The sequence below is a fragment of the Corylus avellana genome, chromosome ca6, assembly GCF_901000735.1.
Source record: "Corylus avellana chromosome ca6, CavTom2PMs-1.0".
Taxonomy (NCBI): Eukaryota; Viridiplantae; Streptophyta; class Magnoliopsida; order Fagales; family Betulaceae; genus Corylus; species Corylus avellana.
In genome coordinates, this window is record NC_081546.1 from 26,700,610 (window position 1) to 26,714,324 (window position 13,715).

Here is a 13,715-nt window from a genome sequence, read left to right on the forward strand (position 1 = left end):
TTCACTTTTGAGCTCTTTACATTTAAAAAGCATAAAATTAAATTTAACATATAGTTAAGAGTTTGTATATATGACATTTTTTTATGAATTTTGTTAAATATATATATATATATATATATATATATATAGAAAAGTCAAATGTGAATGCTCCTAAAATAAAAACTAAATTTAAAGAGTAAAAATTACTTTATCAAATTTAAAATAAATCAAACATTAAATTAATGTTTTTATGAATTTTATTAAATATTTAAGAAAAAATTAAATATAAAGAGTTCATTCTATTACTATCAAAAGAAGAGAAAACCAAGTTAACTATCAATTCTTCCCTGAAATTCCTGCCTTCGGGTGAGTGGAATCCATTGTGGTGGGCGCATAATAATTTAAAGTGTGGAATCCAACGGGTCGGTGGAAAAGTCAGAAAAGTAAATGGCGTGAAAAATAAGCTGTTTGAATACATGGATCACAAGCATTCTAACTTCTATTAGAGCATTTTCAATGGATGAGTCATATTTTTATGTGAAATGGCTCTTTAAAATTCATTTTTATCTAGTTTAGCTAAGCCATTTTTAAATGTCTCTACATCCGATTAGTTATATTTCTATATATTCTATTAAAATATTATTAAAAGTAAAAAAAGTTTTGGAAAAAAGAGAACATGCAGAGAAAAAGTAAGAAACGATTTGAGAAAAAAATAAAACAGGTGAGAGAAACAATAAAAGATAAATGGCTCCCTTAAAAAGTGCTGCTACATTTAACTTTTTTTTTAGTTCTTATAATCAAATATCTATTTTACATTTATTTTTGGCTCATTCAATGTAGGAGGTTTTTTGAACATTTGAAGAGCTATTCTAGATAAAAGTAGCATTTAGCTCTTCCATTGAGAATGCTCTAAGAAGCTTCGCAGGCATTTTATTCATCACCCTCTCAATTTTTTGTTTCTTAATTTTGAAGTTTGAAATCATGGCTCTTTCTCCCTCACTCACTCCTGTATTGCTCAAAAAATAATAATAATAATAATAATAATAATAATAATAAATGGTGATTCTGATTGGATTCCAGTAAGTGTCCGGTAGTCCGTAACCAAACAAATTTTAAGGATTAAATGCCGTTTTGGTATACGTGGTGAGGGTCAGAATTAAACCGCTGCTTCGGTTTAAAAAAATGTAACATGTGGTACTTGTTGACTTTCTTTAATCAAAATATTTACTTGGTACTTCTGTCCAGGTTTTGTCAATTTTTTTTTTATGAAGATTCATGTCACGTCACTTAAAATCATGATAAGTGTCTTTTGTGCTACATATTTTAGCTGAATTAGAATATTGGGGAAAATGCAGTTTACCTCCTGAAGTTTCAGGAGTTTTTCAATTTTAACCTCAAAGTTCAAAAATTGACAATCTACCCCCCTGAAGTTTCAAAATTGGCAATTTAAATCCTCCGTTTAATTTTTCCGTCAAAATGGACGGAAATCCATAAAATTACATCATTGCCCTCAGGCTTTTTTAAAAAAAATTTCGTCCAATTTAACGGAAAAATTAAACGGAAGGTTTAAATTGCCAATTTTTGAAACTTCAAGGGAATAGATTGCCAATTTTTGAACTTTGGGGTTAAAATTAAAAAACCCTTGATACTTCAGGGGGGTAAACTGCATTTTCCCCTAGAATATTTTATGATGATACCTATGTTTTTTATGCCACGTAGAGTACGGAAAATAATAAAAAAATTATTAATTCCAAAAACAAAAATCCCAAATCTTTCAAACCAATCCATTAATCAAGTTTATCTCCAAATTGATTGAACTCTAGTTTTACTTCTCTCCCCAAATCATATGAACTAGTTGTCAGAACTTTTTTGTGTTTTGGACTGATCCATTCACCCCACGAAGAACTTTGACATATCAAACATTTCAAGTGGAAGTTGCGTTTGAATTTCCTAAACTACGTTTCAGGAATGAAAAGGCCTTGAAATAGTCAATTTCATGGCCAATGAGAGAACAAATAATTATTCTTCTCAAAATCTTGAGAAGAATAATTATTCTTCAATTTAAGGAATAGTCGTTCTCTCAAGTGCCGTGGGAATGGCTATTCCTAGTGTTAAATCCTTATCATATATTCTATCATTAAAATCGTTATATTCCACATTCGTCCATTCCAAATTAAAGTTATTCTTGTTCAAAAAAAAAATTAAAGTTATTCTTTTTTAAATGGAATATATTCCGCGTACCAAACGACAAACGTAACTTCGTGTTTAATAAACTCAAATTTTCAACTCAGGACAAATTGTTGTCTTCCTCTACCACCAATAATTGTTCTCGACCGGCCTGATGCATCTTCTATAAGTACTTTAATCATTTTTCCTTCGTTTATTTTTATATTCTCATATTTCTGATGCTCATAATAGATAAACATAATCGAATGAAAGGGCTCAATAGATTCGTAGGGTACATTGCAAATTATTAAAGTTCGAAGGACATTGTAAATTTGGTAGTAATTTGAAGGACTAAGTGTAGTTTCCCTTAATTATAACTTTTATGACAATATTGTTACTTATATATATTAATATAAGATAATAATTAATGCTGGTTGACGACATCCACAATCAAGGCCCAATTTGGCATACAATTTATGTCAAACGTCAAAGGAATTAAAGGGGGGCCCAATTAATCTGGCCAACAAGCATTGGACTTCAAACACTAAGAGAAGTGAATTGCCCAAAGGAAGATGGCCTAGGTCCAGTTATCCCATTCAAAAAAAATTATTAAACAAAATAAACAAAACAAAAAAACAAAAACAAAAACCCTCTCCCTTTCCCTGTAATTTGCTTAGGAAAAATAAAAATAAAAATTGGGAAACAAGCATTTAGTGTCAGTGGCGTACGTTGGTAATATATATATTATTAGGTACCCCCATGGAGTGGTTATAAAGTTAGGAACCAATTTATTTAATCATTTCTCCCTCTGAATAATGCATGGCGGAAGCACAACAAGAAAGCAAGCAACGTTCATTTTTGCAGAAGGCTGCAACTGGCCTTTTATTATAAACCTTTAATTCGATAAGTATCTTTCACACACACATATATATTGATTCTCTTATAATCCCGAAATGAGATTTGTTGTAATGTCTCCGCTCTCTTACATCCAATAAAATACCATAAAAATTTAATATTAATTTTAAAAATTATTTATGGGATTAAAAAAAATTAGCGTAGGAAAGTAAAAATGTGTAGTATTGCTCGACCTATAAAGTGTAAAAGTCTTATACAGGAGTACTCATGGTTGATGATTTGAGCTTTGCTTGAAAAGAGACTCAATAATGTGTTAATTGTTTCTCTTCAATAATTATTTTTATTTATCAAAGATAAAAATAATGACTATGTACTTGAATTGTATGATAATTACAATTCAATGTTATAACTTTACCGCGGCTAATACTCTTCATTATATTTTTCTTTCATATAGCTTTAATAACTTATGTATCGAAGCCTCTCCCGTCTTCTGGAGGTCGGTATTTTTCTCTCAATTACTTTCTCCTTATTTTACATGAGCCCATCATCTAATTTAACCAAACAAAAATCAGCTTGATTAGTTTATATGTATATATAAAAGAAAAGAAAAAGAGAGGTAATTTGATCCTTAATTGGATTGTATATTTTCCATATCTCCTCCATACAATCATTGTGAGCAGAGTACGGTGAAGAATTGTTTCCCATGCGTGAAACACATGAGATCCAACTCATAACTGCAACCATATTCCTTAGAAATTTACAATTTCACAAGTTTTGAGTGTAAAGGGTAAACAGACAATCAAAAACCAATAAATACATCGTTAATTACGTCTTCTTTTAATCAGTTCATAAAAATAACCTTTCACTTGAACTATTGGCTTCTAATTAATTACCTTGGGTTGCTTGCTGGCCAAATACAGCATCAAACTTGCAACTCTTTTCTTGTATGAGATTAAATTAGTAAAATTATTTTTTCTTAATAGCTTAAGCTTTTATAATAGATGGTAATCTAACATGATATTAGAGTTTAAGAGTTTTATTTAATCTTACAGATTATGTTCACCATCTTTAGCAGATTCAGCATTCGGTCAAAACCTGCGACTCAACTATCCAAACAAGTAAATTTTGAGTTTTTTGACCATTTTTCCGAATAAGTAAACTTCATATAAAAAATTTTACATTAGTTGTCCAAAATTACAAACATTGTGATAATTAAGGAATCTTAATCCCATCCAAAACACCCAAACGTTCACTGATCACTTCAATAGAATCAGCACCAGGTACGCTGCTCAGTCCTAGTCAGCAGTCAGGCTACCCCACGCAGCGTCCATCCAAAAAAGTCTCCAACCCCAAGATCTTGCCACGTTGCCATCTTTGTCCACGCTCCCCACCCACTTTCCCTTTTATAGCTGCCCCCCATTGGCACTCACAAGAATAACAACTCTCTGTCTCTCTCTGTTTCTCTTTCACTCTCTCACATCCCCTGTAACCAATTCAAACAACTCCATTTTTGCTCATTCTCTGTAGAAAATATAGAGCAATCTCTGAATCTACGGAATGGCAGAAGGCTGCGCCAGGAAGCTCATCGTGCAAGTCTGCAATGCCAAGAATCTAATGCCCAAAGACGGCCAAGGGACGGCGAGCGCGTATGCGATCGTCGACTTCGATGGCCAGAGGCGGCGAACGAAGACCAAGTTCAGAGATCTCAACCCTGAATGGGACGAGCAGCTGGAGTTTGTCGTCCACGACAAGGACTCCATGGCTTCCGAGATCCTCGAGATCAATCTCTACAACGACAAGAAGAACGGGAAGAGAAGCACTTTTCTTGGTAAAGTCAAGATCGGCGGAAGCACTTTTGTGAACACCGGGGCTGAAGCCCTGGTGTACTATCCCTTGGAGAAGCGCAGCGTATTTTCGCAGATTAAAGGAGAGCTTGGGCTTAAGGTTTACTATGTTGACGAAGATCTGCCTACTTCAGAAGCAGCGGCTCCTCCGCCGGCGGAGAGTTTAAAAGAGGAAGAGAAGGTTGAGGAGAAAAAAGAAGACGAGAAGAAGGAAGAGAAAGTTGAGGAGAAGAAAGAAGACGAGAAGAAGGGAGAGAAAGCGGCTGGAGACGAGGAGAAGCCGAAGCCGCCGCAGGAAGATTCGAAACCTGAAGAGTCTCCGGCGCCGGCTCCGCCAGCAGAGGTGGAGAATCCTCCTGTTGCTCACATCGAGAAGTCGAGGCCAGTGAAAGAAAAAAAAGAGGCGGAAAAGCGGCCCGATCTCGGCCTAAACGAGCTTGACCTCCGGTCTCTGGCCAGCGGTCGGAGCCGCAGCGCGTGCGACCTCGTCCACCGCATGCCTTTCCTCTACGTACGCGTGGTGAAGGCCAAGAGGGCCAAGCCTGAATCTGGATCGTCCGTTTATGCCAAGCTTGTGATCGGGACCCACAGTATCAAAACCAAGAGCCAGAGTGATAAGGATTGGGACCAAGTTTTCACATTCGATAAAGAGGGCTTGAACTCCACCTCGCTGGAAGTGTCCGTGTGGGCTGAGGAGAAAAAGGAGAATGACCAGAGCACGGAGAGCTGCTTGGGAACGGTGTCGTTTGATTTGCAGGAGGTGCCAAAGCGTGTTCCCCCGGATAGTCCTTTGGCTCCGCAGTGGTACACTTTGGAATCCGACGATTCTCCGGGGAATGACGTCATGTTGGCGGTCTGGATCGGGACTCAGGCGGACGAGGCCTTTCAGGAAGCTTGGCAATCGGATTCCGGCGGGTTCATACCCGAGACCCGAGCCAAGGTGTACCTGTCCCCGAAGCTATGGTATCTGAGGCTAACGGTCATCCAAACCCAAGATTTGCAGCTACGCTCGCATGCCGAGCCTAAGGTTCGGAGTCCGGAGCTTTACGTAAAGGCTCAGCTCGGTGCTCAGGTTTTTAAAACGAGTAGGACATCTGTCGGCTCGTCCTCATCCAGCTCGGCTAATCCAACATGGAATGAGGATCTCCTTTTTGTGGCGGCTGAGCCGTTTGAGCCGTTTCTTGTGGTTACTGTTGAAGACGTCAGTAATGGACAGCCTGTGGGGCACGCGAAGGTACACGTGGCAAGCATCGAGAGGAGAACGGACGATCGAACGGATCTGAAATCAAGATGGTTTAATCTAGTTGGTGATGAGAATCTTCCCTACACTGGGAGGATACACCTGCGCGTATGTTTGGAGGGTGGGTATCACGTGCTGGACGAAGCCGCTCACGTGACCAGCGATGTTCGAGCCTCAGCCAAACAGCTAGCCAAAGCTCCAATTGGCTTGCTTGAGGTTGGGATCCGCGGGGCAAGTAATTTACTCCCTGTGAAAACCAAAGATGGTACACGTGGGACAACCGATGCCTACGTGGTAGCCAAGTATGGGCCCAAATGGGTGCGCACCCGTACGATCCTCGACCGGTTTAATCCACGGTGGAACGAGCAGTACACGTGGGACGTGTACGACCCTTGCACGGTGCTCACCATAGGTGTTTTCGACAACGGAAGGTACAAGCGCGATGAAGCCGGGAAGCCGGGAAAAGATGTCCGCCTTGGAAAAATACGTGTACGGCTATCCACGCTTGATACAAATTGGGCGTACATGAACTCGTACTCCCTCACTGTATTGCTCCCCGATGGGGCCAAGAAAATGGGAGAGATTGAGATAGCCGTTAGATTCTCTTGCTCATCATGGTTTAGCCTAATCCAAGCCTACACCACCCCAATGCTTCCCCGGATGCATTATGTTCGTCCATTGGGTCCAGCCCAGCAGGATATTCTGCGCCTCACCGCTATGCGGATAGTCACGGGTCGGCTAGCGCGGTCCGAGCCACCGTTGGGTCAAGAAGTGGTTCAATTCTTGTTGGACTCTGACACACACGTGTGGAGCATGAGGCGGAGCAAGGCCAATTGGTTTCGGGTCGTGGGTTGCCTTATACGTGCAGCGACTTTGGCACGTTGGCTGGATGGGATTCGCACGTGGGTGCACCCTCCCACAACGGTCTTAGTCCACCTGCTGCTCGTGGCCGTTGTATTTTGCCCACATCTAGTGCTCCCCACCATTTTTATGTACGCCTTCATGATCATCGTTCTGAGATTCAGATATCGCCAAAGGGCTCCACACAGCATGGACCCTAGATTATCCCACGTGGACTCCGTGGTCCCCGATGAGCTTGATGAAGAATTTGACGGATTCCCCACCACACGATCGCCGGAACAGGTTCGTATTAGGTACGACCGTTTGCGGGCCCTGGCGGGGAGGGCCCAAACCCTGCTTGGCGATGTGGCGGCACAAGGGGAGCGTTTGGAAGCCTTGTTTAACTGGAGGGACCCACGTGCCACTGGGATATTTGCTGTGTTTTGCCTATTTGCGTCGTTGATGTTTTATGCGGTGCCCTTCAAGGCCTTCGTGTTGGGCACGGGATTCTATTATCTGCGACACCCGAGGTTCCGCGACGACATGCCGTCTGTTCCGCTCAACTTTTTCCGGCGACTACCGTCACTCTCCGATCAAACTATGTAGTGCACTTTCTTGGTGAAGTGACTTAGATGATTTATTTTTGTTTATTTGCTAAAAAGCATTGCTTTTATTATTTAGTAATTGGGTTTACTTTTCAATTAATAATGACGGGCATTAAAGTGAGGAAAAAGTTTTTTGTTGGTATGCTTTAAAGAGTAGAAAAAGCGACCGTTGGTTGTCTAGTGAGTGTGGTGGACCATCCATGAATTTCGAAAACAAGAGGTCTTTACCTGCAATAAGGGTACGGTATAAATTCAAAAAGACACTACAAATGGAGGTGACCGTTAGATGAAGGAAGAGCCTGATATAAATACTTTAGAAATTCAGATATGAATGCATCCACGCCTGAAACGTTGGATAGGATGACAATTATACCTCGAATTTATGACATATAGTACTATAATATAGTAGTATGAATTGGTAATCAGAACATGAACGGAAAGAACTTATTGCAAGATCTCGCAAAACGAGTAATATATGTTGGACCTTTATCCTTTTTTCTTTTTAGGTTCAATAAAGTTCATATTAATTGGAATTTCCAGTTATATTTTGATATCTTTTTTATTAGTAGTGTAAGCTTAGTATTTTACTCCAATGAATGAAAGCTTAGTATTTTATGCCATCAAATAAGGAACACACACACACACACACACACACACACACATATATATATATATATATATATGCTTGAAACACCAAAAAATAATACAACTTTTTACACCAAATAATTTTTCTTTTCTTGACAAAATACCTATTGACAAAACTACCAAAGTCACCGTCTTGATTGGTTTTAAAGATTCCGATGTTCGAGGTTAGTGAGCGTTAGGTTAGAATGAATGAAAAAGTTCACAAAATTTATTTGAATTAAAGATCCAGTGTTTTCATCTCTCCTGTATTTAGTGTTTTTACATGATATGTCAAATTTTTATTAAAGACCCTAAAATGAGGTTTTAGGTCATATCTTGATAGAAGGAATACCTCTTCCCAGTCCATCACCAGGAAAACCAAAACCAAAACCAAAATTTGCTTTATTTGGTACCACACACGATCTACCGAGCAAATAGAATACATTTCAAGAATATCAGTACCATAACATAACAAAAAACAAAAACAACAGCAAAAAGAATGTCTGCAGAATGGAGGCCTAATGGAAACAATTTAACATCTTGAATTAGCTTTCTGCAGCCTCATGACAGCAGTCCATGCACCTTCTTCAAACACAAGTAATAGTAACCATTTTGGTTGTCTAAAGTTTGGCTTTACTGGAACTCAGAAGCAAGAGATCCATCTAAGCAGCTGATGTTGCTAGTTCTTTGCCTAGGGTCGATGGCACCAGTTTCTGGGGCTGTAGGCACATAACAGGAGCCGATGTTAAAGCATAGAAATGATTTTGATAAACTTAACAAAAAGAAAGAAACACACACACACACACACATCAAGGTAGAATGTCTATCATATTTACCAATAAGGAAACATGAATCACTCTGTACTTGAAATTTGTCTCTTCATGTAACTTCTTGTTAATTTCTTTAAGAGTGAGGTTATTTCAATGGAGGGGAAGGTCAATATTCTGACAGAAAACTGAATGTCAAGGAAAAATGCATTTTCTCACAATTTCTCACAAAGTTTTATATGTAATCCTGGATTTCGAGTTCAAATTTGAACCAACTACATAAATCAAGGGATGTCTAGGAATTGGTTTGAAGAGCATATGTATTAATACAATTACAAAACATACGAAAACAATCAACCAAACAGGAGTTGATTAATTGAAATTCTTTTTCGCAACAAAAAGTAATAAATGTGGACTGTCCCAAATACATTATATTAAGTTCATCTTAGGAGGAAAAAAAAATCATCAACTGCGCTACATCTACAATCTACCAAACATCCCAAACAAAGAGATACTTATAAACACAAATCAAAGGTAGTGTGTATATGCATACAACCACATATAGACATAGACACACATTCAGGGTGAATCAGATTCTTACCGCTTGTAATTCCTGTTCATGCTTTGGGATAAAAGCAGTATCAACCTTGCCATTTCTGAAATCCTGTCATAAAATAGCAAATATTACAAATTAGATAGTTCAACAGAGGGGGGAAGGAACACACGCACAGAGAAACAGACAAAGACAACTAAATAAAAAATTTAGAAGAAATGATACATATCAAAGCTTGCCTACCTCTACATCCAGGATAAGTTTATGGTATTCAATGGTCGTAGGGACCCCTGTGGAAAAGTGTTCAAAGTTAAAATGCTTAGTTAAAGAATCCAATGGGGGGACTAATCAAAACATTATATAGATGCCAAGCACAAAACAATTATAATCAATGAGTCTATGAATGAAAAACACAACAGAGATGAGTGCAGACACCTCGTTAGTACAAGATCTCCACTAAAGTGCAAGTGGATAAAAACCAAATAAAGGCAAAACGGTAGGGGAAACAAAGCCCTCTCCAGAAAGTACCTATCTGTTAAACTAGCACAAGATGTGTTTGAAGATTTAGTCAATTGATGACACAGGCTTTTTTAGATAAGATGTTGGGGCTTTCAGACCCCATACCACCCTCCCACACTACATAGAATAAATTGCTAGCAACCATGACCACAAAGAAATTGACGTGTAAAATGACAGGAAGAAATAAAATAAGGTATAATCTTTAGTTAAGAACTTGTACAGTTACCTGTAATAATAGTGTCTTCAAGAGCCCTTTTCATGCGTGCAATTGCCTTTTCTCTTGTTGGAGCCCATACAATAAGCTGCAGCATGGTGCCAAAGTTGCCAAACTTATTAGAACAACTTGTAGCAAAAATTTCAATTTGGATGAGAAGCCAAAGATTTTGCATCATAAATTCACCATAAGCTGTACATCCATCACCTAACCAATGCTAAGATGGCAAGAAATATATTTCTAAATGAAAAAGTACTTCATCTTCTATATCTATTACCCCCCAAGGGGTTGGCCCAAGTGGTGGAGGCCTTGGTCTTAAGGTTTGCTCCCTTCAAGGTCCAAGGTTTAACACCTCATGGGTGCAAACAATCTCTTGGAGCCACACCCCCTGGTGAAAAGTCAGCGATTTAACCAGTTCTGTATAGGGAAACTTCCGAGGGTGCGGTGCGCGGGACCGGAGTTTACTTTGCAAGAGTGGGTCCGAAGGGCCCTGCCTTGGAGAGGTTCCCAACATCAAAATAAAATAAAATAAAAATAAATAAATAAATAAATGTCAACACATAAGACACTTGATGTAGATTATCTAAGAGATCTAAAGACTGAAACTTAATTTATTTGGTATATGGCCAAAGCTCTTTCACTAGAGGACCTGAAGCCAAAATGTGTGCTCTAAATTCTTTTCTCCATTAATCTTTTTTTTTTTTTTTTACCAATTCAATTCCATTGTCATTAACAAGTCCAATTGAAAGTTACTGTCACAAAAGTTTTTTATACTTTACCATCCATCCATACACCATAAGCCTAAGCACCTAGACATCAATGACTTAAAATATATAGATATAAGTAGAGTTAGCAGGGCAGAAAAGTGCCCCTCATTTACATCTATACTACTAATATCTGCATGAACTGAACCATATAGATTATTGATACACAAACAATTCTGAGCACACAGAATACACGGATGCAACAGCACACTATGAATCAGCATGCATCCACACTAATACTCGATGAGATCAACTGATATATACACCACATCACACAAGGAGAAACATAAACTACTAAAAGGAAAAGTGTTACTGACCTTTCCAAGAAGGGAATCATAGCTCGGAGGAACCACATAGTCAGGATAAACATGGCTATCCATTCTAACAAACGGACCTCCAGATGGCAAATATGCAGTTATTCTCCCTGTTGTCCAAAGTAGATAGAAAAGATTGACAACAATTATATATTACTTGGTATAGTATAGAATATATTGAAACCACCATGCTAATTTGTTTCATTCTAGTATTCTGAAACTGGCAAGGAAGTACGCATCAAAGCATACACTGAATAAAAAGGGTAAAACTAGCAACTTGAAGCCTGTAACCTATTAGTTATTAGGGCTTGACTACATTAAGGAAAATTTAGCAACATTATTACATGGCCCAGCTGCATGCAAATGGCACTTGTTAGGCAATCTAACAAACTTGAGAGAACAGTATCTCAGAAAGGATTTTGGTGCATCACATGCATGCAAGAAATAGACCACAGGCACATTCTCTAAACATACCTGGTCCAGGTCGAAATCCTTTGAAGGCATCTTCTGCGTTGATTCGGCATTCAATTGAATGTCCTCTAAGCACAATATCTTCCTGTAGATAGAATCCCAGCAAGAAAGTAAACGCATTGAATTTTATGCTACGGACTTCTTTCTTTTCTTGGATAAAATATTTTATGCTCAAGGCTTATAACTAGGGTATCCCTTTCTCGCTACCTGTTTGTACCGGAGTTTTTCTCCCATAGCTACAAGAATTTGTTCCTCAATCAAGTCCACAGAGGAGATCATTTCTGTCACAGGATGCTCAACCTGAGTCCCCCCAGCCAACCCAAATGGAAAAGCATTATTTACCATTACTTGTGATTAGTCCCCTAAAACAGGTATGTTTTGAAACATTCTTATTCAAATTCGCATTCTCAAGAAATTATTTCTACCTGGATCCGGGTGTTCATTTCCATAAAGTAGAAGGAACCTCTTTCATCCAAAAGAAACTCAACTGTTCCAACACCAATATAACCTATAGATGCTGCTGCTGCAACTGCTGCATCACCCATGGCCTTCCGCAACTCAGGGGTCAATGCAGGAGAGGGTGCTTCTTCCAGCAGCTTTTGATTCCGTCTCTGTACAAAAGGCACAGTCAAGAGGGCTTAAAACATATTATTTACTTGCATTTCAAAAGTAGTTGCAAGAGACTTCACCCAAAAGCCTTCCAAAACCACCTCAATTTTAACGTTATACAATAACAAAACAAAAGCCAAAATGTGAATAGAGTTGGGAAGTAAGGTCTCTATTTTTTGACTTGAACAGATCAAAAGTTGATAAAAGTATTTACCAGCTTCAGATACTTCCGTTTGCCTATAGAACTTACAACTTGGTTATTCAATTTTGAATATGAAGCAAGCTCTATTTTCATAGTGGGATTCAGCAACCGCTCAGAAATCAGTTTGACAAACTGTCCCAAAAATAAAAGGAGGAATGAGTGGGTTCCTTTACCTGGATGCTGCAATCACGCTCTCCAAAGTGAACAACATTGCCATATTTATCCGCAAGAACCTGTAAAACCATATAGAACGCTAGGGATGAACCAAAAGTTGCATGCAGGATTCAGATTGGCAAATTAAACTTAAAATTAAAATTAAAATCAACTAAAAACACACTATATATTACCTTGCCCTTTATTTCTTCATTTCTCGGCCAATATTACCTTACTAAACAATATGTCAACAACTCAATATTATTTCTCTACTTTCTACCACCCAAAATAAAAAATTCTCGTGTCCAGAATCAACCTATCCAAGTCGACTCAGTTTTATGGTAATGAACATTCCTGAATCAACACCTTTAGAATTCAAATGAATCTTTACTGTAGTATATACATAAACCTATGGCATGAAAAGGGCTAATTGACCTTATCTGTACACTCATCTAAATCTAAAACAAAGCTTCCCACTGTTACTCATTGAAACTGTTTATCCATGATTTACCTTTATGAATGGATAACCATTTCCATCTTGACTAGAGAAATGCAAATCATTTACAACAAGCTGCTATGAGTTTGGAACATTAGAATAACTGAAACCTTTGATTAAACTGACTGGAAGTAGCACATTCTGAAGTTTGCATAGAGCCTGGGATCATGTAGTCTATTAGTGGGCAAATCTAGAGCACTCAGGACGCCCTTAATGGTCCATAAATCAACTGCATGATTTCTCCAGCTGAGCTTAAAGATCCAGAAATACTGAGTAATTTTTTCAATAAAAGAACAGTCAAATAGAATGTCTCCATGAAGTACGGACTTGTTCTCCTTGTAAGTGACCCTTCTTGAGTTTCTGACTTAGTTAAATGAAATTCCTTTGTAACTTTAAGAGATGATAGATTTGAAAAGATATCAAAACACCCAGAAGTCACCTGGAACTCAATGTGCCTCGGATTTTGAACGTACTTCTCCAAATACACTCCATCATTTCCA

The 13,715-nt window shown here is 38.3% G+C and overlaps 2 protein-coding genes across 2 annotated transcripts; one reads left to right on the forward strand and one right to left on the reverse strand.

Moving 5' to 3' along the window:
• The first annotated feature begins 4,459 nt into the window (after positions 1-4,459).
• LOC132184763 (multiple C2 domain and transmembrane region protein 14-like) lies at positions 4,460-7,635 on the forward strand. The gene has a single exon (XM_059598505.1). It carries the CDS (start codon positions 4,558-4,560, stop codon positions 7,528-7,530), a length of 2,973 nt encoding a protein of 990 aa, XP_059454488.1. The 5' UTR covers positions 4,460-4,557; the 3' UTR covers positions 7,531-7,635.
• Positions 7,636-8,539: 904 nt separating this feature from the next.
• On the reverse strand, positions 8,540-13,714 carry LOC132185480 (biotin carboxylase 1, chloroplastic-like; the record flags this gene model as incomplete). The annotated part of the gene is made up of 10 exons (XM_059599247.1): positions 8,540-8,872; positions 9,522-9,584; positions 9,717-9,763; positions 10,219-10,294; positions 11,288-11,394; positions 11,759-11,840; positions 11,963-12,055; positions 12,181-12,366; positions 12,740-12,799; positions 13,655-13,714. Coding segments are annotated over 10 exons (831 nt in total), but the record flags the coding sequence as incomplete, so codon positions are not given.
• Position 13,715: the final 1 nt, after the last annotated feature.